Below are 27,566 nucleotides of genomic sequence, written 5' to 3'. Positions count from 1 at the left end.
TGTTCAACTCAAAACTTAGAAATATCTCCAATTTTCCTTTATTCTTTTAAGAAGTCTTCAGAAAACAAGAGGAAAATCTTGTGTGAACAAGAGAACATTAAAAGATACTATCTATCAGTTGTTCGTATTTTTCCTCCTTTTAAAAAACATATTTAAAAGACCTCTACCAATGTCTAAAAATATCCCCTCAATTTTTAATGCACATTTCCAGCTACAATTTTTTAAACATACCCAATTTAGTTTTTTTATATGATCTAGGGAGAAAAATACTAAACTTCTACTCAAACAAATGTAAAGAGGTGCATTATTTGAGTGCTATAAGGTGACCTACAGTTAGAGGGATGTGGAAGGAGTTTTAAATAACCATTCCTGTTTATCCCATTGTGCATCTTTTATTGGGACTTTTAATATCTTGCATTAGAATAAAGGTGAGATGTCTAAGGAACTCTCAGGTTTAGATTTACTATGGTCATTTTCTTGATAACTACATAAAATTCGAAGAAACATGTCCAATGAAAACTGTATGCTTTATGTGCAGTATTTGCCTGTAACCTGATTATTCCTCTGTAGTTAGGGAAGCAGGAAAAACAGACCATTCTTTGAACTTACACAGAAAGAGTCCCTAAATCTATTATAATAAGAGACTCAGGCTGTAGTCTAGTTCTCTTTCAGGATTAAATCACATACAAGGCGTATCTTTTTCAGCTACCACAGAGACCTGGGTGGGTCAGGTCTAGAATTTAGGCACTATAGTATAGCCATCTTTCCACCACTTTGACTGGGTCCTCAGAAGTTCAGATTGGATTTGCTCTTTTCATGTTCTAACTATCATGACATGGTTCTGTTTGATGTAGCCAATTAAACTGTTCTAGATCATCATTTCCCAAGGTAGTATCACCAAACACTAGGCCTGCAAGTTGCTCTGTGAGAGTCCCATAGTCGAAAGAGTTTAGGAAATACTTCCCACAAGAAGGCTTCCCTGATCCCACCCTAGACTAGGTTACGTGCCTCCAGGGTGTGATTTTATGGCACCATACCTCACACTTGAGAGTTAATACCCAATTTATTGCCTACCATTGACCTTTATAGTTACTCTCCAGGGGCAGAAATGTTTGCCTAGCATGCATCCTTAGCCCCTTTCAAAGTACCTGGCTTGTTGTAGACCCTTGAACACAAATTGAATGAATAAATAAGTTATCCTCTTGGACACTTACAATTACCTAATTTTAGAGTCTAAGAAGTCCTTCAGTGAAGAAGCCTGCTTAATGTTTTTGTCACAGGACTTACCCCAAATATTTGACAATATATCCTCTGTAGTACCTCTTATTTCTGTGGAGTTTGTATTCCTAATACTTTGGAGGAGGGGAAATGTCTTTTAGAAAGTAAAGTACCATCGAGAAGGGGCCAATGTAGAAAGAAAATGGGGCTTGGCCTAATTGACTTAGTGACACATTTGTCTGCCCTACTGGGGAAATCCTGGCTTATGAAACAGATTTATAACAAAACCACATGCATTTGATGGCAAACCAAATAACTCAGAGATGCAGGCTTAAAACCCAAGAAAAATTTAAATTAGTTAAATTATTTGAGAGCAATGTGATGTGATAAAATCAAAAGTCAAATATCTTTGTGAAAAATGAGAGAAATTAAAAAATGGAAATAGAAATAGCAAGTAGTTAAATAAGTGATGATAATGAAACAATAAAAATAAACAATTTTAAAATAATAAAAATAGAAGTGGTAGTAAGCAAGTGGTAAATGTGGGTTGATATAGCAAGGAAAACCCTGTTTTTTACTCATTTAACTAACGTCATTCATTTAACTGGGAAGATCTGTACACTGGCTTTGGAGACCAATGGAGAATATAAAAACTCCAGGAACCAATATTCAGGAGGAATATTAGCACTAAACCTGTAAGCCCACATCTGCTTTCTCAGCCAAATCAGTGAAGTGGAAAGATAATTATAAGCTGCCAGAATGGAAGTTCTAAATATTACCCCTCCTGTACAATTGAAGAAAAAAGCCTTTCTGAGAAGAAGTTCATAAAAGTATAATACATGTGGAACACTGACTTGTCAGTTTGCATTTTGGTTTTCTTGGGCAAGCTGCAGCCTATGAGAATGGGGTATGAGAAGGTAAATTTTGGAACTATTTTTTGTTTATTTGGAAACCTAGGAAGAAGCCACTGCAAAGATCTCTGCTTAAGTGTTGTCAGATACTCTTTTAGTAAATCGTCTGGATCACGTTATTCAATTGCCAGTCAAGGGCAGATTACAGTGTCTGCACTTGAGAGTTCATAATCATCCTCACATTCAGTATTATAATTCTCATAGGCCTTAGCAATTAAAGAAAGAATCGGCTATCCTGATGACATTCTTTCAAACGACAGCAAACTGAACAATGAATACCGCAAGGTAAGTCTCTGTGAAGACTCTGCACTGATGGCACCTGGGGCTGGCTGGAGTGGCGGCCAGAAATTACGTGACATAGCCTACGCCCAGAGGTCTTACTACGTAAAACCTTTACACTGAATCCAGAACTCTGTTTCTTTTAGTTTTAGCCTTTTGTTTCATTAGCCTGGTCTGTATTTGATTTTTGTTATTTTGGTTTCCATATATTCCATTTTAAGAGTAGTAGGAAAAATCTGGCGTGTTTTAAAGAGCCATAGACATTTCAATTTAAGGCAGTGCTCAGTCTCCTTATCTCATCTTTCACACGCCTCCAGGTTTCCTTCCACTTTCTAATAATTCCTCTACTGGATAAACCAAGTCATTCCTTCTCTATTTAAAAAAAATATCTATTATTTGAAAATGGGGAACTATTTTATTCCCTTTAGTAATGTAACAATGAAAAGAAAACAGTTGATTGAAGTCACTACAGTATTGATTTCAGACTCAGCTGAGGGTCCTGTTGCTGACCTTATGGTCACCACAACTACTTGAAACCCTGGTGACAAGGTGATCCTTGCCTAGATGCAGAGACGACAGCGACTTCTAATCTGTTGATTGCTGCCTAACACAGGAGTTTGCAAGGCACAGTATCCTTTCTTCATTTTTCCATTTGCAGAAAAGCTTTATTTATTTATTTATTTGTTATTATTTTTAGTGAGCTGGCTGTAGCATGTGAGTCCCGGGGCCCTTGGGGCAGGAGTCTACTGGCTAAGCACATAGACTCGCAGCTAAACTGCTTGGGTTCACATATCAGCTAAACCACTCACTGACTAGCTAAGAACATAAACTCAAATTCCTAGGGTTCAAATCTCAGCTCCATCACTTATTAACTTGGGCAAGAGACTTAACTGTCTGTGCCTCAGTTTACTCAACTTTAAAATGGTGATAACAGCTCATCTTTCTAAGATTATTATGAAGATTAAAAGAATGTGATAGATAAAGTGCTTAGAAGAGTGCCTGGCACATGGTATGTACTAAATAAGAATTCGCTGTTATCTCATCTGTCATGCAAGGATTAATATCAATATAATAAAGCCTGTCTGACACTTGGTTTTATTTGATTAACTACAAAAGAGTAGACTGAAGTAGTGATTCAGCCAGAGCAGCAGTGACCTGTAATACAGAACTAGGCTAATCGGAAGTAAATTCTCTGGTTAAATTTTAATGCTCTCTGTTAACTTTATTAAGTGGTAGAACTTAAGAAAATATCTTCTGTGTTATTTTGCAAAAATTTTAAAGATACTGGTTTTAATATCTTCTCCAAATCTTGTATATTAATATAGTTGCGCTACAAAGAAAATGAATACTTTGAGAACATAGTTCAAAACTTGAAGTTCAACCAAAATAAACAACTAAAGAAGCTTCGAGAAAAGGTGGACAAGGATGAGTATGTATATTCCAGTTTTCTAATGGGTTCATGCAGAAGAGGGCCTTTGCTGGATTAAGAGAAAAAACGTGACTTAGAACAGTGTCGAAGGTGTAATGTCCTCCTTCTGTTGACTATGTCCAAGAGCATCTACAGATATTACTAAATGTGGCTCAGGGATTTAACCAGACTTAAATTTTTTCAGTAAGGTGTCCTCAGGCTACCTTTGGTTTCTTCTCGTATCGTTGCCTGTCTGTGCACAAGGCTCTCAGTAACACTTTAGCCTGAGTAACCGTAGTTCCTGCAGGTCTTCCCTGAGGCTACAATTACTGGACTCAGATTTATCGTCTGCCCTCAGCCCCATGTTTTTTCTATCAGTCAATCATCCCACAACTCCCTCCCCTTCCTAGAGTGCTCCCTGGAACACTTCTCTCAACCACGTGGTGGCCAAATATGAGATGCCAGGGATCACCCTCATTCTTAGCCTTTGATGCTGTTAATCTCTGCTCACTAGTGGCGTTGTTACTTCATAGTAACTACTAGCTTAGCGGGGGGTTTTCTTCAATTAAATGGATGTGTCTAATATATTTATCAACATATGTGTTTGTGCACATAAATATGTGTCTAACATATTTATCAGCGTATGTGTTTCTGCACATAAAAGTCATAAAAGTCAACTGCTAATGTTGACTTTTTCCCCACTAGGCTTTTAGCTCCTAGGGAACGGGGGGACCAGTCAGCATAGTGCTGAACACGTAGGAGGTTTTCAGTTAAAACTGAATTAATGAATGAGTGAGTAAGTGAAAAGTAAATATACTAACCTGATTTTTCTGGTAACTGACACAATAACATGCTAGTGAAGTGCTTGGTTCATTCATGCATTCATTTATTCTTTCATTCGTTTATTAAGCTAATATTTTGGAATACTGACCAAGTCCAGGTGTCATTTGGAACTGGGAGAATCAAAGGTGAACTTTGATTATATTTTGTTGCACATCAGTAGGGAAGACTGATGTGACAAACTGTATCCCAGGAGGGAACTGTTGTGCCTAGAAAGGTACAAAGTACAGAGGGGCTATTTGATAATAGGACTATTCTCAGTAACCGAGTACAGGTTGGACAAAATTCCTAATATGGAAATGCCAATACACTTTCATACCTAACAACGTTTTGAACCCTTCAGGTACCCTGAGAAAGAGACTGATTTCTTTTTCTGACTTTTTAAAAAAATACTGGAGCTGATGTTATGTTGTCTGGTGCTAAACACAGGGTGGCAAATGTCAGAACGTTTAATGTCCCAGGTGGGAAGGGAAAAAGGAGAACAGGTACATACAGTTGGTGTTATAATCAGTTGTTGTATCTTGTCTCTAGAAACCAACAAAAAATCATCAAAAAAAATACCCTATAGGTAAATTTATAATCTGAGAAGCTTCTTAGAAGTCTGAATATTTTTATTTCTTAACAATACATAGACTTACATTTAATGATTGTTAGTTCTGCATAAAATATCTACTTACAAATATCATCAAATATGCTTTCTGAAAATAGCTAATATAATCTGCACCCACCTGACACCAGAAGATTTCTTCATAATTTTAAAAGTAGTTGTTGAATTATTGCTTGATGTTTTCTTTGGAAGTTAACATAGTCCCAGTTCCATAATCATTTGTAGGACAGTGTGCAGTTTTCATTCCTTTTCATCATATGTGTTGACTTTCTCTGAGTCCTTTTCTCTTCATGATAAATAATCAAAAGCAAAAATTATATATAATACTTTAATGAATGTTTGCTCAATGGTATGCATAGCTTATTAATTCTTTTCGGATCCTTTCCATGAACTTCCGACAGTTAATCACAAGTGCAGTATAACTTGTTAGGTCTTCTCTGCCACACCAGGCTAGTTTTCCTTCCTTCCCCATCTTCTGCCTGTATGCTGAGGACAAGGGTTCACAACTCTGATTGCACTTTAGAGTCACCTGGGGAGCATTAGCAGTAGTGTTGATTCCCCAACCCCACCACCCTAGGTTGTGATGTACTTGCTGATAAGGCGGGGACCCCGGTATTAGTATTCTTCTTAAGTACCACCCACCTTCTCAAGTCACACGAACACCTGAGTGTTACTCCTTTTTGCAAGATGATACCTTTAATTTGGCAATTTATCTTTAAAATTAATTTTTTTGTCTTCCAAAATGTTGGAAGTACTTTTGACAACAATTGCATTCAGTCATTAGGACTGCATCCTTTAGGAAACAACATAATAAAATCCCTCCTATTTTATTGAGATTTCTTATAGTCAATGATTCTGACTTGTTTAGCACCTGCTTTATAGTAATAAAGTCACTATGTTTTCTTTCCTTTTTTATGTAGCATCAGGCTCAAGTCCTCACTGTGTATATTCAGGCAGATAACATCTATTGCTACTTTGATCACATAGCCAGTAGTTACCTCTCAGAGAATTACATCTTTAGATGCCTAAGTCTTCACTCCCAACATTTTGCAGGACAAATAGGTGTCCATACCCACAATAGATGAGACAGAGATAAGAAAAGCTGTTGATTATAGTAGGGTTATATTGTAGGGTATTACAGAGAAATGATGATGCCTTGAAATTTCAAGGCAGGAATTAATTTAAATAAATTCAGTCAGTTAACCAAATAGTAAACTTCTGGACCTTTTCTCACTCCACATACTGTCACTGGGCAAACTTGTGTACTTATTGGCATCTCCTACATCTTCTCCTATAACCACTGAATATTTGTGTCTGGCCCAGGTCTGTTTGCTGTGCTCCAGATCCAAATGTCTAACTGCCTATGAAACTTCTCCATGTAGGTGTTCCACTAATCCTACAAACTCAGCATTTGCCTTTTTGGGCAAAAATTGATCATCTTTCTCCCCTTCTCACCCTATTTTCCAACAACTTCCATCTTACTGCTACCAAGACAGAAACCAGGCACCCATCATCATAGACTGAGACCTTCCTATCATCCCTGACATCTCAGTGATGTCTACTTCAAATCCCATCCCCCCCCCAAAAGTTCACATCCTCCAGCTGCTACTTAAACTATTTTATAGGCATTGTCAGGGGAGGTGTGGATCTGCATCTCACCATCTCCATTGTCGTGCCTTAATTCAGACATTTCTCATTGCTCACCAGAGTTATTACAATATTTTCCTAATCTTATCATCAGTCATCTCGTGTTCCTTCAGCTAATTCTCCATGCTACTGCATTCACTTTCAAAGACAGAAATTGAGTCATGTTATTTTCTGATGAAAACCTTTAAGTGCATTTGTTTTGCCCATCTCATGAAGTGTGTACAAGGCTCTGCATACCGCCCACTAGCTCTGCAGACTTCCTTTAGAGTCACCCTACCTGGCAGCATTGCCCCAAATCTCCGACCATAGGAATTACTTTAAAGTCATTGCTCCATCTCTTCCTCTTCCTTGCCTCTTACCTTGGACCACCCTTTCTGCATTTGTTCATTTAACAGAAACCTATACATGGTATGATTCAACTGGAGCATTACACCCTTCCTCACAGAACTTCATTACATTTTTCTCTTCATCTTGTCCCTATGCTATACCTTACGCACATTTTAGTCACAGCACCAGTACATTTTATTATGTTTAGCTGGACTGGCCCTTGTTGAAAGCAGATACTATGTGTTTTGTGTCACCAGAGATTAAAATCAGTGAGCAGAATGTAGACCTTTCCTCAATGATGACGTAATGAATGATTGCTAAAATAGCTGGTTTGTAATGATGCTAATAAAGTTAACTCAGCCACTAAAGTAAATGCTGACGCAACCAAGCATTTCACCATCATAGTTGGTGAAGATATCCAGTGTGATCTCTGCTGCTCTCTCTGCTTAACAAATTCAAAATATAGAGGAGGTCGGGAAGTCTGCCTGTGATATGCCCGAGTTAGTCATTTGGCTAAAAGGCCCTCCGTCTGCCCATTCGAGCAGCTGGCAACTGCAAAGGACAAAGATTTAAATATAAAAGGCTCTTGGTTCATGTGGTTTCTGAGTGCCTAGCTTGTGCTTCCAAAAATCATCTCAAACATTATGTTCTCTGCAGATTTAGTGCCAGTTTGTAAAGAATTTCATGTCATGTTTTCAAATAGTAATAGTGCTAAATTGAGAATGTAATATCCATTGGCAAAATTACCTGGCTAGATGTCTAAAATGATTTACTTCCAATAATGTTATTATTCACTTAGACTCCAAGGAACAAATATAAACCTCTAAAAAGAAACAATGTACAAGGACAAAATAAAATGAATTCCTTTTCTTATTTTTAGACTTGATGTTATTTTGTTAGTTTCTCAGGACAGAATTTTCTGTCATATAATTGGGACAGGTAGTGCCAGTGTTTGTAAATCATGACCGTTGAACAGGTGGAGGTACTTTTCATAAACTACCAAGACATTTCATTGCTGCATCTTCCTTGCTGTTGTACATTGAAATAAAAACAAGCTAACATTAGCAGCAGCCAGCTCAATAAACATTTTATCAAGCAGCTACGATGTGCGAAGCACCGTGCTAAACACTGTAGAGGAAAAAGATAAGAGTAAAACTCATAGCTGTCAATCTGGTGGAAGAGGCAAGTAACATGAAAGCTGCTGAAAGGCAGGGTTAGTTGGGGCTATTACAAGACAACAAAGTGTGGGGATAGCACTTTTATTAAACCTTTACTTATTAGTGAAATATTCTTTGTAAACAACTTGTCAGCACTTAAATTAATATTGAGGTGAACAGAACAGAATGGTTGGTTCATTTCTGTCTTCCTTATTGCTTCAAGCCTGCTGTTTCTTCCTAATCTGGGCTAATTGGATGTTTGTAAGCCCTTGAAATAAGCAATGCTCCTGAGATTGCCAGCCCAACAGGTGTGGCTCTTTCTTCCTGAAAGGCCAACACCACCAAAGATGGCAGGACTCTTGGTACCACAGTAGTTTTGCCACAGCAGTGAGTTGCTAACACTTTTTCCGGTGGCCCAGTTCTGCCAGTTACTTCCTGTGTCTTTTTAAAATCCATGCAGTTTCCCTATTTATAAAACGAGCAGGTTGATTTAGATGATGCTACATCTCTAAGGTTCTTTCCAGCATTAAAATTTTATGGCCCTTCCTGGGGAGTTTTGGTAAGAGCCGGGTTGTTTTCCTGCTTGGCTTCTCTGTGTCAATTGACTCAAGAGAAAAAGAACATATTCTTGGGAGGCAGGGAAGTACCTCACTTCTTTCTAAAATACCTCTTCTGATATTTCCCCTTCACTGATGTTTCTAGAATCTATCTCCTTTCTAATTAAGCCATCTATCATTGAACCTCATTATCAGAAGAAGACTTGTTATGCAGGGCGTTTATGGGTATATGAAATGGCACAGAGGTGGAGAGTTGATAGGACCTGTCCAGGGTGGGCATGCTGAAGACTTGGGATGCAAGTGAATCTCCATGAGTGTAGATGTATGGGGAATATATGTAAAAGCGATTATTTGGCTTATCAAGTTCTACTCAGCCAGAAAGCCAGAATAACAGATAGACTAAACTTGGACAAACCATTCTACCTCCCTATGGCAGTATTGCCCTGGTTTGCTCATGTATACATATTGTAATAGATTAAAATGTTAGCATTCCATCTTTTAGACTCCCATTAAACCAATAAACTTTGCAGTTTCCAACCTGTTTTGGGGTTATAAACAAGATGCATTTTATCAGTAAGCACATTTCTGCTTTTTAGTTAGCACCCAAGGAGGCTTTTTTTTTTTCCCAGAAGGAGAAGAAGTAGGGCATGAAGATAAATAAGTTAAAGGTTGAGGTTTTAAACTGTGAGAAGTTGGCAGAATTCTAGAGCTTTATATCAGTGTACCCTCTCGAGAGGACAAAGTCCAGAAAGTGCACACTTCTGGTTGCCATGGCAGCAGGGCCTCACCTCCATTTAGTGCCCTCCACCCTCTCAGGGCCCCAGGAAGAGAAGGGTCAGCACTCCTGGGGCTTGAAGGACCCATTGATATGCCAAGGCCCAAATATATATTGAGTGCCTGTCATGTTCCCAGCACTGTGCTAAGCCCTGGAGATACTGTTAAGAACAAAACATGAAACAAACAAACAAATTGAATTTAATAGCTTCTGCACAGCAAATGAAATAACAGAATGAAAAGGTAACCTAAAGAATGGGAGAAAAATATTTGCAAATCACATATCTGGTAAAGGGTTAATCTCCAGAACACACAAGGAACTCCTGTAATTCAATAGCAAAAAACTAATAAACCAATTAAAAAACGGGTTAAGGATTTGAATAGACATTTCTCCAAAGAAGACATACAAATGACCACCAGGTACATGAGAAGATGCTTAACCTCACTAATCCTCAAAGGAATGCAAATCAAACCCCAGTGAGATGTCATATCATTCCTATCAGAATGGCTATTAAATTAAAAAAAAAAAGACAAGTTTTGGTGAGGATGTGGAGAAATTGGAACCTTTGCATAGCTGGTGGGAATGCAAAATGGTGCAGCAGCTACAGAAAACAGTATGGAGGTCCCTCCAAAAATTAGAAATAGAACTACCATATGACCCAGTAATGCCACTTTTGGGCTTATAACCAGAAGAACTGAAATTAGGATCGCTGACAGTAGCACTCTCATATTCATTGCAGCACTATTCACAATAGCTAAGATGTGGAAACAACCTGTTTCCATTGACAGATGAATGGCTAAAGAAAGTGTGGTCTGTATGTACAAAGGAATACTACTCGGCCTTTAAAAAGAAGGAGATTCTGCAATATGCAACAACATGGATGAACCTGAGAATATTATGTTAAGTGAAATAAGCCAGACAAAAAGACACATACTGCATGACTCCACTTACATGAGGTATCTAAAGTAGTCAAATTTGTATTATCAAAGAAGAGAATCATGCTGGGGGAGGAGGAAATGGGGAGTTACTGATCAGCAGGCACAAAGTTTCAGTTACACAAGATGACTAATCTCCAGAGACCTGCTGTACAGCACTGTAGCTGTAGTTGACAGTAATGTATTGTGCACTTGCGATGTGTTAAGAGGATAGCGCTCATGCTATGTTCTTACCACAATCTTAAAAAAGCAACACATGGACCATTCCCGCCTTCATGGAGTCTAATGAGCTAGACAGACAGTGGACTTACAATATCACAAGCTAAGCATATATCATTGCTAAGCATCAGATGGAGTGGAAGAGGTTTCATTTCTTTCCTGAAAGATCACAAGATTTATCCTAAATCAGGAGAATAGGTCCCCAAAAGAAAATTCTGATAGAAATGATCCACCCACCCAGTCTATGCTGCGTCCCAAACTGGGAATTTCTCTGAAATCAGCACATCACCCGCGAGTGCACATGTGCATGTGTGTTCACACATAGAGAGTTACTGAAGACTAAAATGATTAAGTCTTGTTGCCACACTTAGAACCACGCACAACCGATGACTTCTAGGAAGAAAAGCAGAGTAGTGATTTCTACTGCCTTTTGTTGAAAGAAAAGTGGATTCTCCCAGTGTAATGTCTGGATAGAGTCCTGGCTCTCACCTCTCAGACAGCAGGTGAGTCACTCAGAGTACTTCAGTCACGTTAACAACTCCTCTGCAAAACAGTGAACAGTTTAATGAGGCTCCTTAGTCCTGCTGTGCTGTTGCCTTTGGGTAAAATACTGCACCTTCCAGAACAGTGGAAAGGGCTTGTGCTCTAGAGTCAGGGGGCGGTGGTGGGGGTGGTGGGAGGTAGAAAGAGCAGGCAGCCCTGAGTTACAGTTCCTGTCTGCCACTTACTAGCTGTGTGAACCTAGGCAACCTCTGAGCCTCAGTGATTCCTTTATAAACTGAGGGTAATGACATTTACTTTTGCCTCATTGTGCTGTGTATGGTGTAATGTGCATGCCACGTAACTTAGGTGTTCATTGAACAGTAGCTGCTGTTGTTATGATTTGGTCTTGATGAGACTTCAGGGTGGTGTAGAGGCCTAGAGCTGGTTGGGGTAAGGGGAAACCCTGAATGTGAAACAATTTAAAAATGAACACTTTCATTTTTGAAGAAGTTGTCAAGGCAATGGCATTCATCTTTGTAGTGAAATTTTATGTATGATGCATATTAACATGTTAGAAGTAGGGGATTTCTTGGAGGATGAGAGAGTCTTCTCCCTCCCTGGTTTACATATTCTTTCCCCAGTTGTACTGGTTAGTCTGTAAGTGCATTAGGAGAGCGTTTGATCCCTGCTGTGCCTTAGTTTCTATACCTGAAAATTGGAGGTGTCATTTATCTTATATGGATGGCTTGAAAGATGAATGAAAATATACAGAAAATTTTGAAGTCGATGAGAGAATATTGATAAATCTAAAGCATTACAGTAGTAATTGCAATTATAAAGTGAAAATTCTTTCCAGAAATACTTGAGGAAGACAGGGAAAACCATTGTATTATACTGCAAATTTCAAAGCAGTCGCTTCCAGACCGCTAGATGCTGAGAAATTGAACACTTTCAGGGAAAAGAGCATTAACAATTTTGTTGTTTTAAGTTTTAAAGTTACACATGAATGGGTGAAAGAGAAGTTTTATTCCAGGTGCTTTTGCAATCCAGTGGGTTTATTATATCCAAAAGGCTGTATAGAATTAGGCTATAGACTTCCTACTTTTCTCCCCTGCTATTAAAAAATGATGTCTGTGTGCTTTCATCCCATTAGCACTTAGGTTCTTCAGGGTAATAAGAGAGGGAAGAGAAACACACCTGGTCCCCCTCTCAAGGGTATTTCAGTTATATTTCCCAGCCACATTGTTAGTTCAGCTTTGAGGCCCTTTGCTGCTTTTAGTGGCCCTTTGTTCTGGTGGTGAGTGCCCCAACCAAACAAGAATAAGATTACCTGACAAAGTTATGTCTCAGAAATTTAAAATAAAGTTTGCTTACTTCTTGCTTTCCCACTCTCCACTTTATGCTACACACACCCATCATGTTACACACACACCCACAGTGCTACACACACACCCGTAGTGTTACACACACACCCATCGTGTTACGCACACGCCCATCGTGTTACACACACAGACCGCTGGAGGCAGGAAGAGAATTCAAAGAACAAGGTGGTATTTACTTCATCTCTCAGGTCCAGTACCTGTGCTGGGAGATGCTAGTGTCTGGCCTCCATACTTTAATGGAATCTTCAGATAACCTGCACTATCCATTATGTTAGTGGACACTTCGTCTTTCTCTTTAGTTGCGCATTTTCTCTTTTCTATGCTGCTTGCTCTTCAGGGTCAGATTTGTATATGTTCTCTAAATGAAAGCTTCTCTCGAAACTTTGAGGCTGCATTCAAGTCAAAAGAACTTACAGTTTTGTTACATCACCATTTAATTTGAAAAATATTTTCTTTGCCCTGTTAATTTAGCTTTAATAGTAATGTAGTGAGATATTTCATGATTGACCACAAATATTAGACCTTGAGTCTGTAGCTGTTATCATCACTTGAAGATGTAATGATCCAATCACAGTACCTCAAGTTCTGATCATTCTCAGGGACAAAGTGCCCTGTGCTTTTGAATCTGGGTAATTACCCAGGGTGGGTCTGAGGATGCACAGTGAAAGAGCTCAAGGAAGAAAAAGCAAACACTACACAGTAGTGCTCTGTAAACCTAACCACCGTAATTCTAATTTTATTTGAGTGTTCTGTGGTCATAAATAGCTACCTATTTTCTTGAAGGTGTAATTCACAGTGGACATTTTAATATGTAAAACCCTCCCTGCTGGAAAGTTACAAACATTAATCAAAATACAATCTTAAGCCCCTCAAAGTAATATAACAGAAGAGTAGAAAAATCACTGAAACAAAAGGTGTAACATTTATTTTTACAAAAGCAATAAACATGGATAACATAAACTTCATTCATATGTCCCACTTTTGAGATCTGTTGCTCTCAGAACCATTAGATTCATATATCTAGTTTCTTTCCTCTGTATTATATACTTATTTTTAAAAAAGACATTTTGAATTGGCACCTTTTGTATTTCATCATTAGCATTGTGCCTGAGTCCAGAACCAACAATTTGCATATTATTTGGGATTACCCATTAAAACCCGTGCAGAGTATCCTATCACTAAATAAGAAGATCATAATTGAACAACTGAGACCTAAAAATATGTTACATTCATTATTATATCAATTGAAATTGAAATTTTAATCATTACAAGCTGCTTATGCATAAAATGTACTGCTACATTTGCTATTGTCAGGAAGGAAGAAATTTTCCTCTACCCTGCTAGTTTCTTCTGGCTGGTCTAAGAATTAAATTGACATGAGACAGATTAACAGAAGAAAAATCAAAGTTTAATAATATGTACACATGGGAGAGATCCAAGAAAACAGTAACTCACCAAAATAGCAGAAACCTGCACCTTAAATACCATCTTCAGCTAAAGGCAAAAGAGGATGTTGCGGATAGTGGTTTGGGACCACAAAGGGATGGAAGGCAATTCACATGAAGATGGAAAAGCAAATGTTTGGTAAGCAATTGCTTGCTGTGCTGTGCAGAGACAGTGGACACAGTGGACTCTGACCTCTAGGCTCTATTGAATTTCCTCCATTGAACCTGGCCCATGATCTTTGAAGATACCTCTGGTGATAGCTGTATTCCAGGAACAAACATTTTTTTTTTTACTTTTTTTTTTATCGAGTAATAGTTATTTTACAATGTTGTGTCAAATTCTAGTGTAGAGCACAATTTTTCAGTCATACACGAACATGTATATATTCATTGTCAAATTTTTTTTCACTATGAGCTACCACAAGATCTTGTATATATTTCCCTGTGCTATACAGTATAATCTTGTTTATCTATTCTGCATTTTAAAATCCCAGTCTGTCCCTTCCCACCCCCCACCCCCTTAGCAACCACAAGTTTGTATTCTATGTCTATGAGTCTGTTTCTGTTTTGTATTTATGTTTTGTTTTGTTTTGTTTTAGATTCCTCATATGAGCGATCTCATACGGTATTTGTCTTTCTCTTTCTGGCTTACTTGACTTAGAATGACATTCTCCAGGAACATCCATGTTGCTGCAAATGGCATTATGTTGTCGGGTTTTGTGGCTGAATTGTATTCTATCATATAAATATATCACATCTTCTTTATTCAGTCTTCTGTTGATGGACATCTAGGCTGCTTCCATGTCTTGGCTATTGTAAATAGTGCTGCTATGAACATTGGGGTGCAGGTGTCATTTTGAAGTAGGGTTCCTTCTGGATATATGCCCAGGAGCGGGATTCCTGAGTCATATGGTAAGTCTATTCCTAGTCTTTTGAGGAATCTCCATACTGTTTTCCACAGTGGCTTTCCTTGCTTCTTAATGATTTAGATGTCTTCTTTTACAATTTTGTGTTTATTCTTTTTGTAATTCATGGCAGTTATCTCCTTTCCAGTTATAAGTTTCTCATTTTTGTAGCATTCTGCTTCTTTTCTATTTAGAGTAGACCTATGAATATTTCTTTTAGCATGAGTTTAGTGTTTCTAAACTCTTTTAGTTTTTGCTTGTCTGTGAAGTTCTTTCTCTCTCTTTCTATTCTAAAGGATAGCCTTGCTGGATAGAGTATCCTAGGCTACATCTTTTTTTCATTCAGGACTTTGAATATATCTTGCCACTCCCTTCTGGCCTGTAGTGTTTGTGTAGAGAAATCTTGTTGCCTTTAGGATCATTTCTTTATCCTTGACTCTGGCCATCTTGATTATGATATGTCTTGGTGTGAGTCTGTTTGGGGTCTTCCTGTTTGGGACCCTCTGAGCCTCCTGTACTTGGATATCTGATTCTTTCTTTAGGTTTGGTAAGTTTTCACTCATGATTTCTTCAATACCTTTTCAATCCCCTTTGTTCTTTCTTCCCCTTCTGGAACCCCTATTGTGCATAGATTGGCACGCTTTATATTATCCCATAGGTCCCTTATATTGTTTCATTGTTTTTTATTTGTTTTTCTCTCTGCTGTTCTGATTGGGTGCTTTCTGTTGTCCTGTCTTCTAGGTCACTTATTCGTTCCTCTGCATTATCTAGCCTGCTTTGTACAGCCTTTAGGTCAGCTCTCATCTCAGCAAATGAGTTTACTAATTCTACTTGGTTCTTTAAAGCTTCTATTTCATTTTTGATATATTTTATATCTTTAAACACTATTTCTTTTAGTTCCTTCAGTACTTTGATCACTCCTTTTTTGAAATCTTGATCTAGTAGGCCATCAATGTCTATTTCCTTGATCGTGCTTTCAGGGGATTTCTCTTGATCTTTTAATTGGGAGTGGTTCCTCTGCTTCTTCATATTGCTCGTATCTCTCTGGCACTGTGGCTTAAGGAGTATCAGTTATCTAGTTCTCCTGGAGACAGTGTGCTCTTAATGATTTTATCGAGAGGTCGTTGTGTCTTCTCCCTGTTCCACGATCTCAGCTTGCTGTTTCCAGAGGCCCTCTGTTGGCGCCCTCATCTGTGCTGCTCCCAGTGGCTGTCGGCTAGCAGATCGTGCCCCCTCCTAACACTGGGTCAGGAGCTGAGCTCTTACCCAGTGGGTGAGTGGGTCACTCCTCTTCCCGATGCCACAGTCAGATGCTGTGCTTCAGGGGGAGGCAGGTGGGTGGATCGCACCCCCTCCCAGCACCGTGGTCAGGTGCTGCATTCCTGCCAGGAAGAGGGGTGGCCGCCCACCCTCTCCCAGTGCCGGTTACTCCACTGCTCTATGCAGCTGTCCACTCCGACTCGGGTCGGCACTCCGAAGGCAGGCTCAGGGAATACCGCAGAATATCCCCGCCCCTGCTCCGTGCCAAATCTCAGCTCCTTGTTTGTCTTGGTGGCACAAGTTCTCTGAGGTGCCAAAGCAGAAAGATCCTATCTGCCTTGGGCTGTAAACAAGTCTCAGTCCTGCCTAGGAGGTTGTGGAGCCCCCCGGGGCAGATTCAGGGCTTGGTCCTGCCCCTGCCCAGGCACTGCGCACAGGAGGAGATGGGGGCTGTGCCTGAGCTCTGCCTCTCTTCTTGAGAGAAGTGCCAGTAATGGCGGTGCAGGTCTGAGGAGACAAAGGCTACAGCATCCCTCCCCCCAGGGCATACCAGCCCGTGTTGCTTTGCTCTTTTCGCAATTTATGGGGAACGGAGGTTGTTCTGCTCCATATCCCCTCCCAGCCACAGCACACAGCCCCCTGCAGTCCCCCCGGGGCTGACTCAGTGCAGCCGCCCCAGTCCTCCGCCTGGCTCAGGCGGCCTGTCCCGGCTCCAGCTGCTGGCTCGCATCTCAGGCTGGGTGTCGAGGGGACCCTTTGTGCCTGTTTAACTCAGTTCTATCAGCCAAGGGGTGCTCAGTGCAGATCTGAGCCTCGGAGGTTCCCCTTCTGTTCCGCTGGCCTCTCTGTTGGAGGTGGGGGACCCAGCGAACGAGCGCCAGTCCTCCTTTGCCGCTCCCTCCCCACGGGACCAGTCCACACTGTTTTGCTTTATCTTCTTTGTTTTTTCCTTTTCTCCTACCAGATTTTTGGCGTTTTTGTCTTTCGAAGAAGGCAATGTTCTGTTGGAGTTTGGCAGGTGCTCTGGTTGGCTGAGTAGGTCCGTAGATGTGAGTTTTGGTGTATTTGTGGGAGAGGGTGAGCTACAAGCATCCTTCTACTCTGCCATCTTGCTTCTCTCTTCCCCAGGAACAAACATTTTTTTAAGCAGTTGAGGGGAAGTCAAAGTTTCTTCCTGAGCCTTTTGGGCCTTAATTGTTTTTAGCTCAAAATAATATAATCTTCATGCCAAAGAGACATTTTGGGGTGGCAAGTTTTGCTCTCCTGCACTATCAGAGTGTAGAGGACACATCAGAAATGCCTTTCTAAAGTTACTGCAAAGAACAGGGATTCTCAGAAGTAGTATGAGCACATTTTCTATTTTGCCCCTCCAGCCAGACCACCTTGAACCATATTTGAGTCATCATAACTGTGTGAATACATATAAATATAGTCCTAATACATCATTTTTCTTGATCATGAGTTTAATTTATGTAAAGATTTTCCTACATAATACTTTTGGGTCACACAAACAAAATCTATTTGCCCTATGTAGTTTCCGATCTCTAGATTTTAGTCTAACACCTCTGGGTTTACAAATACACGTTTTTGTTGTGAGTCACCACAAAGCATATGGGAAGCAAGTGGAGTTTAATTAAAATAAATAAAATTGCATGCTTGTAATCATCAACCTGCAAGAAATTAGAATATTGATGGCTCAGCTGTGATGAAATTAGGGAGAACCATGAAATTAGTCAGAACACCCTGTCTGAAAATGTTTCTCTCTATTTAAAACAGCAATGAAATCAACCCAAAGAAGAAACACATCGATCAACCAACCATTCCGCAACCTACACCCTCCATCTTCAAACTTATTTTTTTCCTAAAGGAAAAAATCACAGAAATTCTATCTGGGTTTTGTTTTAAGTCCCAAATCCTTTATATGAGTGTCTTATCTTGTTAGTGAAGATAAAACTCATACTTAATTAGAATTTATCAGACAGCTGTTATATGTGGCCCTCCCTGAGTTATTTTTAAGAGATCAAAATAGGACTCACATCTGACATCCCACAATAGTTACTGAGACTGTAGCTGAAATGCTGATTTGGGCAGCTGACTTTGTACTGCTTACCTTGCAAAGCAGGGTCTGGAAACAGTTCTGATTTAACCTCATTGTACCAACCACTGTAAACTCCTTCCGTGAGTAGGATAATAATTGCCACTGTAATTGTTGCCCTAAAAGTGGAATAACTACAACGCAGCCATTAGAAAATAATATATGATTGTCTTAAGTGTATGCATGTGTGCTGACAAATTTAAGGAGATAGCTGAAGCTAAGCAGTGTCTATTTTTCAGTGAGTGTAAGGATACATGTAAGAGTCTATTAAGATGGTAATATGACCCCTGTTGCACAAAAGTGCTTAACAGTGATTATTAATATGCAGTCTTCATAACATCTGAGCAGACAACACATGGGAACACTGGCACCATCCTTTAGCTTAGCATTGCCCTTGAATTATTATCTGGAGAGCTGTGTGTGTGTGTGTTTTTTTTTTTTTCTCAGTCAGTCTTGTATTACAATTATTTATACCTAGTTCTCATCTCAACTAGAGTCTTCTGAAGTCAGGAACTGTATTTTATAAAATCTCTAGACTCAATATAGAGCCTAATTCATGCCATGCACAGACAGACAAATCTGCTTAAGATCTATTTGGATTTCATTTTACAGTTAGTATACAAAAATACGCCTTTGCTCACTGAGTTGGAATGTCATAGTTAAAAAATAATACTTATAAATGACAGTAGTCAAAGGAGGCACATTACTCAAAGCTAACTATCTCTGGGTCCCCAAAAGGCTCTTTGTAAAGTAGGAATTTAAAAAAATATATATATATAATATATACATACATATATACACATATATTATATATGTATATACATATATACATACATATATTATATATATATACACACATATATATACTTGAACCAGAAATTTTAACAACCTTTATTTCAGTATTCTGTCAACTGCTCCAGAATTGTTGGCATTGTTACCTAGTATAAAGAACACAGAACTAAACACATTTCAATAGAATCTTAATCCACTGCAATTTCCAAAGAGATACATTAGAATGGATTTTGTACTGTCAGATGCCTCCATAAAAATCTATGCAAATTAAATAACAGAATGCAGACTTGGATATAGTCTGATTTTTCAAGAAGTAGAAATACTTTCAATTGAACTCTCTCACCTAGTGAGCTGATTTTAACTTGTTGATCATATTTCAAATAGAAAGTTAAGATTCATCTAGGAGTAATGATAACACTTTTATTGCGGTAAGTAGATTGAATCAGACAATGCAGTATAATTTGTAACAAGTTCTTATGTTTTCTATAGGTGGATAAGCGGAGCAGCTGTAGTCAATGCATTTTATTCTTCAGGCAGAAATCAGATAGGTAAGGTCTATTCCTAAATAATTCTTTAATATTTCTCTATTGTTCCCAAGCTGTAGTGTGTTGCATGACCAATTTGTAATACTCCCCATAAAAGCACAGCTAAGGCTGAGTTACTGATTTATTGAATATCCTCCTTGAAAGTAAATGCATCCATGTACCTCTTTTCACTATAAAAGCAAAATTTATATTAGTATAAATCACATTAAGTAGTTTTGTTTCTTTTACAATATTCTATTTATAGATGAATGGTTTATCTTATTTCCAAGTACTTTTCTTTTATTTCTGAATACTTTTTAAAAGTTCCTTATATCTGCATAAAGTTATATTAACTTAAGGACTCTCTAAGCATCATCTTAAGTGGTTTAAGTTTCCAAGAACCAAATTTTCAGAGATCCAATTTTCCTGTCAATTCTGTGTGCTGGCTCTGTTAGAGATAGTCTGTTCTGTATCATCTTTTTTCCTGGAAGGCTCCAAGGGGCTCAGAAAGTTGAAAGTCAATTATGCTAGTTTGAACCATATGAAATTGTATTTACTTAACAAAAAAAATTTTAATCAAAAAATTTTATATGTTCACTAATAGTAATATCACAAAAATATGCCTAAAAATTAATACATAAGTGAATAATATAATGAATAATGAAAAGACTTAATATAACAAAGATGTATATTTTTCTATTCCTGGGTATACCTTGACATCTTTAAATTCTCTCTTAAGTATCTCATAAATAGATGCATTTTTTCCAAAGGGTTTTTCGTATGTAGAAAGGCACTCAACTGATAAAATACTACCAGAAGTATTCTAAACAAACAGTACAACCAGCTTCTCCAGGTGTACTCAGTTTAGTATGTCATTTCTAAGTGTGGTCAAGAATCAAGAAGGAAGATAATTTCAGTATTATTCTACTACTCTTTTTATATCTCAGAGTCTGCCTGAAGCCTCATTTTTCTTGAATTCTGTTATTAATTACATTAGAAATTATGAAAAATCCTATACGATTTTCACCATTAAGTTAAAAAATAAACTAAAAAGAAATTGTAACCCTTATTTTAAAGTTTGATTATTATTTTTAAAGCTAGGAAGTGTTCAAATTAAGAAGTCATCCACATTTTCTTCTAGTATTTTTCATAGATTTTTATTTTTGGAGCAAATCTTTACTAATACAACATTGTAAATCAACTACACTTCAATTTAAAAGATCTTTAATCCATCTGGAATTTATTTTGGTACATGCAATGAAAATGAATTATGATCAGAAAAAGTTTGTCTTTATGCCTATAACATAGGTAATAAGTAAAACATGTGCACTGGGTTAAAATCAGTTAGCTCAAAGTCTCCCAGCTAGTGAAATGATTACCTAAACCCAGATCAGAGCCTATTTAATGATCAACTCAGAACCCATGCAGTCTATCCTTTGTAAGGTATTCCTAGAAACCACTCAGACCTTTTCTTAGAAGTACCTTTATCTCTGGAGAGTCTTTACTTTGAAGATCTCTTTTGATATTCAGTAGTTCTGTGAGTGTAAGATTTAGTTTGTTCTAGACTTGGACTTAAACAGGTTAACTAACTTTTAATGGAATCCCACAGTGAAGTGAGGCAGCCTGGATTCTGCATTAGGACAAACTAAGGGATATCACTTTATTTTAATTCAGCTCAGGATTCTGTCAGAACTTTGTGCTGATTCATCACCATAAGAAGAGCCAGAGAGATTTTCGGTAGGACCACTCTGACATGTTTATCCCTCTAGCCCTTCTCCAGGGCAGGTCCACACAGTTTAGGTCAAGATAGTCCTTGTTTGGCTTTGAATTACCCCATATCTTTGGAACTGGCTCATAATTGGTCTACCTCAGAGATTCCCTAATCAGAGAAAACCTGGGAATGTTCTTACTTTGAATTTAATACCCTCAGACCAAACAAGCATAAGGCAAAAGGAAAAAGAAGGTAAAAGTTGCCCAACATTTCACAAAGTAGACAATTATCTTCTGAATAATCAAGAATTGGCTGTGGTAAGCATTCTTAATAAATAAGAAAGACCTTTTAAAGATGCTCAAGTTAAATTCATCTGATGGAAATATGAAATCCGAAAAATTGTTACCTCTTTTCATATGCTTCTCTGCTAATAACAGCAGTTCATAGAAAGGGAAAGTGTCATAAAAGAGGAGAAATCTTTGACATGTGTACATTTTTTCCTTGACAGTTCATTTAAATCTCCAAAGTGGGGATTGTCTTAACGAAAAGTAATTGAAGATCCAGATCTCCATCCTTCTTCTTGATAAAAGTGTGTGTGTGTCTATCCATACCTAGATATATAACTTTTGCAATGCTATCTTAACCAATTTAGTACCATGTGCATTACAGAATTAGTATTGGTATAGAACATCATGTGTCTCGTAAATGACCCTCCCACCTTTACACAAATACCCTTAAATTAGATCACATAAAATTTCTCATGGGCTTTGTCTTTTTATGTTATGGTGAAAAAAAAAAAGGAACTTGTTTTATTATCATATAAGGAATTATTTATATTAAAAATTTCTACTTTTTAATTCATTTCCCACCACTTTTTGTGATAACTCACACAAATAAGCTACATTCAAATTTTTATGCACTCTCCTACTTCACGTCAATAAAAAGAAGTTATCTTCCAAGACAGGAAGGCATACTGAAAGTGTGTAACTTACCGGTTTCTATTCTTTGTGTAATGGACCTTTAGAGACCTTCATGCCATTAGGAAAGCTGCCCTTGAATGTTTTGTCAAATGTTTATCTGTAAGTTCCAGGCACTATTCAATAATTTCATTAAACCCTCATGTCTTGAACAAGGAAATAATCAAGTCATAATGGGAAGTCTTACTGCTGGTACATTCTCCTCTTTCATTAACAATCAAAAATTATTTTTCAATCTTCGAATATTTTTGGATTATTCAGTGTTTTCAGCCTAGGTTATCTATAACTAACTTGACATAATTAAATTTTCTAAAATTGTCCTATTCTTAGGAGTCTTATTTTCAGACTTGGGAATTAAGAGTAAATATTTCCAAACGTATTGCTCTTCCATTTAATAAAAAAATAATGCTTAATTTCTCCCACCAGAATTTGATTTTACTTGATTGCAACTTGGGTTTGACATCAAAGATTCTAAAGTGGAATTGCTTGCAGCCTTAAAAAAAAACAAGGAAATGAGGGGGGCAGTGTGGGGAGAGACACAGTCTTTTGTTTCATGAACCAATTTAATTGTTGACAATCATGAACATAAAAAATGCACAGCTAAGCAGTTGGTTATGAAGAGTTTGGTGTCTACTAGTAACAGCGATAAGGCTAATGGGGAAAATCCTCACCATAGAGATTTAGCTGACAGAGTCAAAGGAGAAATCATAATTTGCAAAGTTGAACTTGAAGACTAGTATTTAATGTAAGCCATAAAAATCTTATCACTTGCCTGAGAATGGCATATCCAGGTATAATAAAAGCAGCAGGATCTTTACAGTTACTGTGTAGTCTTGATAGCACGTTTCATAAGAGCATTTTATATAATGGGTGGATTTTAATCAAAGTACATGGTGTGGGAGATTGTGTTCACTTTAAGTTAATACAGTACTGCACATAATTTTTATACTTCAAGCTAAAAATAATTTCTTGGCACCGTTGATGGCTCAGGCAGCTACATGTGAGGTATAATGTTCATCAAATTCTCCAAGGACAAAAATATTTATATATTTTTATTTTGTCATTTTGAATGTTATGACAACTTTCCAGTTTCTTTTTTTTTTAAGATCTAGAGTGCACTTAAATTGTCCAGCATATTTTAAAATGTCCTCTCTAAATATCTAATATTTATCCCTGGAACCTTTGCTAGGCTCTAGCATACTCACCACCCCTCCTCCACCTGAATGACAAAAAAGCAAGATTTGCTACTCTGTATTAATTAGGTCTAAAATTTCTTAAGGTCAAGGACTTTCTGCTGTACTCTCCATGTAGCAATGCCCCAGGGCTTTGCAAGTAACAAGTGTTAATATTAATTATTTTTTCAATTACATAATGATGTTTCAGTGGATACTAGAATTTTAGAACATGAAAGATAAAATTACAAAACTATGGGTGATATGAGGTAAAGGGAGGGCATGTGTGTGGAAATGTGGGAGACCATGGAGACAATGGCCAGGAAGAAGATGCTGTATTTAGTTACAGAGCAGTGATAAGCCATCCAAGGTGTTTTTGCAGGGGAGTGATAATGACCACAGTGGAACTTTAATCTGGCTACAGGATAGATTAAATTCAGGACAGATTAAATTCAGGATAAATTATAGTTGGGTGAGACTGGAAGTGTGAAGATGGATTAGGAAATTAAGTAATTCTTAAGGCCTGAGAGTGTGAACTAGGAAGGGGCAGGAAGACTGATAGGAGGAGATAAACATGAGATGCTACCAGAACGAAGGTACGTGGCCTGATCTTTTCCTAAATAGATTGTATAAAATTTTGTAAAACAAAGGAGACATCGAAGATAAACAGAAAATGTTCACTTTGGGTGTCTGAGAGTCTTCACATGCCATTAGCAGAAATTATAAAATCAAAGTGATGGCTTAGAAAGGAAAATGATGAATTTGATGTTTGACACATGAAATTTATATAGTGTGAGACATCTTACATGTAGAAAGTTAGCAAGATAAGACAAGTGTTAGGGTAGACGTAAAAATTATCGTTTATTTATTTATTTACAAAATCTTTAGGACACCATAGGAAATTCAGTCATTCATTCATTTATCATTGATTATTCATTTATTCCATACATTTCCTGAGCACCTATTATGTTCCAGCCTTCATCTAGTTTTAGGTTCTAGAGATAATTAACTGAAAAAGCAAATGGACTCAAAAACAAACGAACAAATCTCTGCTCTCAAAGAGCTAATATTTGAGGTGCTTTGGAGGCAGACAAGAAGAAGAAGGGCCACCAACCATAAATAAATAAGTAAAGAGTCATACATGCCTGGATGAAAATTAAACAAGGTTGTGTGATTGGGGAACCTTCAACTGAGTGGCTCTGTTTATTTACTAAGCTATTGTAGATGGATAAAATGTTAGAGACAGTAAAACTAATACTTTCTGTTATTAAGTAACTATTTCTCCCAAATATTTGCAATGGGGAAGAGACCTTATGAATGAAGATGATCATTTTCCCTTGTTCTTAACTCCTTATAGCAAAAAACAATCTTAATGGATATCGTAAAGTGAATTGGGAACATAAATCATAGATTATGATGCCACTCTGGGATGAACTCTTTGCTGTCATCAATAATAAAAGACCTGCATTTGTTTCTATCGTGGAAGATTTTTGTATACAATTAAGTGAAACCAGCATACCGGAAAACAGTTTAGCAGGCAAGAAGCCAACCCCAGGCCTGTCGTCTGCAGAATAAAACCACAAGTAGTCTCTAACCATCTTCTTTCCTTGCAGTCTTTCCAGCTGGCATTCTGCAGCCTCCTTTCTTCAGTGCTCATCAGCCTAACTCATTGAACTACGGGGGCATCGGCATGGTCATAGGACACGAAATCACCCATGGCTTCGATGACAATGGTAAAGTACAGCTGATGCTTTTCTTTGGCTGAGATATATCCTAGTAAACCTGATCAAGAGTTATTATAAGAGGGGAGGGATGGCTCAGTGGTAAAGTGTGTGCATAGCATGCAGGAATTCTTGTGTTCAATTCCCAGTACCTCCATTAAAAATAAATATATAAATAAGTAAATAAATAAACCTAACTACCTCCTCACCCAAAAGAACCCCAAAATGGCAAAAAGGTTATTGTAATTTATCAATACAAAAACACATTTATTCATCAGCATATCACTGGCCTAATAAATCACCACACTTTTAGTATTCCTTACAAATTGTTGGTTGAGAAGATCAGAAATTTCTAAGAGTGAGGTTAGCAATATGTGCTTTATATTCTGACAGAATAAAACATATATTCACATTGAGAAAACACTGTGATGTATTTTCAGCACCAATGGTAACGTCTGGTCTTATGATCATTTGTGTCTTATCTCACCAGACAGACTTTTAGATGATAGGGTCCATGTCTTAATTAGATGTAAACTCTGAAAGTAAAATGCCCATAGGATTCTTAAACTGCTTGTGATCAGAGACTTTTCTTTTCTTTTCTTTTCTTTTCTTTTTTTTTTTTTTTTGCATCTTACACCTACTACGTAGTTCAGGGTCTTACAAACAGTAGGCAGTTAATGTTTATATGCTGCCCCGAATGGCAAAGTAGATTTAGAGTTTCATTGAAATTTGAGAGGACTAGAAGTAAGGACATGAGATAAAGAGGTACTAGTTGAAGCATAACAAAAGTCAGTTCACAAATGGAAAGACAATAAAAAGAGTACAGCAGAGAGAAAATAATCAAGCCTTAATCCAATTTTTGAGAGCCCAGGAAGACAAGGAGACAGGAAGGACATACTAAGCGTCTGTTAACTCAATTAAACTACACAGCAATCTTCACAGGTAGGTGTTAATACTCTTTCCATTTTTCAAGCAGAAAAAATACAGAGAGACATAAGACATGCTCAAAGTTACAAAACTGGGAATTGGTGAGCCAGGATGTGGGGTCAGGTGGTTTGTCTTTATACCCCTTTTCACAGACAACTGTTTAAAAGATGATAAAAATTAAGTATCAGACATATGATACATATAAATGTTGCTGAAGCTCAAAAAGGGGAAGATCAGTAGTTAGGATCAGCAAGAAAGCTCCAGGGGGAAAGGCAACTTTTCCCTTGTGCTTGAAGTACTGGGAAACTGAGTCCACAATGTCTAATGAAGGGTTTGGGATATGAAATGAATGCTAGAGTGCAATATTGACCTCTGTAAAATCTCGTAACATCAAGTTAAACAGACTTGGTTCAGGTGAAAACTGTCCAACAGAAACAAGTCATGATTTCAGGAGTGTTTATCTGGTGGCCTCGGCGGAGACATCAAGAGCCAAGCGGGTAAAACATCTGGGTTAACACTAAGGCGTATCAGCAGACAGCCCCAGCAGTCCGGGTTTCATCAGCTCGGGTGAGAAAGGAGAACAGTTTCTCTCATCATCTGTGCAATTTAATGTTCTCTCACACAGTGGTATTTCAGTCCTTGCGCCTTGAATTACAGATACCTTATTGCAATTCCTGACGTAACGAGTTCTCATTTTACTTAAATAAATATATTTCAGGCAGAAATTTTAACAAGGACGGAGACCTTGTTGACTGGTGGACTCAAGAGTCTGCAAATAACTTTAAAAAGCAATCCCAGTGCATGGTGTACCAGTATGGAAACTTCTCCTGGGACCTAGCAGGTGGACAGCATGTATGTTATCAGCACTCTCCTGAAAAGTTATATTCAATCTTAAGTGAATTGCTGATGCTTTCTTAATAATCCAAACACTGGTAAGGGTCTTTAAGTGGTTTGTTAACATTGTTTTCTGTTTTTCTTAACAGCTCAATGGAATTAACACACTGGGAGAAAACATTGCTGATAATGGTGGTATTGGCCAAGCATACAGAGTGAGTAATAATATTTTCTTCCCATTTTAGTGGTTGGAGTGTATATTGATCATATTTAATCATTCATTTAAAGATTTTTGCAAAAGACACATATAATGTAAGGAATAAATGATAAATAGAAAATGAAAACTACGTAAGGAGAAAGAGAAATATGCTAACCAGAAGGGGCAATACAGTTGATGTGACTGAGCCGAATATCAGTCTCTAAGCTTCCAAAAAGCCAAGGAGAAAAGGAAATACAGA

At 37.8% G+C, this 27,566-nt stretch overlaps 1 protein-coding gene across 5 annotated transcripts in view; it reads left to right on the top strand.

The window, feature by feature from the left end:
* The window catches only part of MME (membrane metalloendopeptidase), a 93,255-nt gene that overhangs the window by 52,081 nt on the left and 13,608 nt on the right, over nt 1–27,566 (top strand). For all 5 annotated transcript variants that reach the window (XM_032485887.1, XM_014562383.2, XM_032485900.1 and 2 more), the window contains exons 15-20: nt 2,334–2,414; nt 3,734–3,837; nt 19,732–19,790; nt 25,240–25,359; nt 26,993–27,126; nt 27,258–27,323. In XM_032485887.1, coding sequence (XP_032341778.1) covers nt 2,334–2,414; nt 3,734–3,837; nt 19,732–19,790; nt 25,240–25,359; nt 26,993–27,126; nt 27,258–27,323 — 564 coding nt within the window. The remainder of the gene's footprint in view (nt 1–2,333; nt 2,415–3,733; nt 3,838–19,731; nt 19,791–25,239; nt 25,360–26,992; nt 27,127–27,257; nt 27,324–27,566) is intronic.

The sequence above is a fragment of the Camelus ferus genome, chromosome 1 (genome assembly GCF_009834535.1).
Source record: "Camelus ferus isolate YT-003-E chromosome 1, BCGSAC_Cfer_1.0, whole genome shotgun sequence".
NCBI classification, from domain to species: domain Eukaryota; kingdom Metazoa; phylum Chordata; class Mammalia; order Artiodactyla; family Camelidae; genus Camelus; species Camelus ferus.
This window is presented reverse-complemented; position numbering and strand designations above follow the sequence as displayed.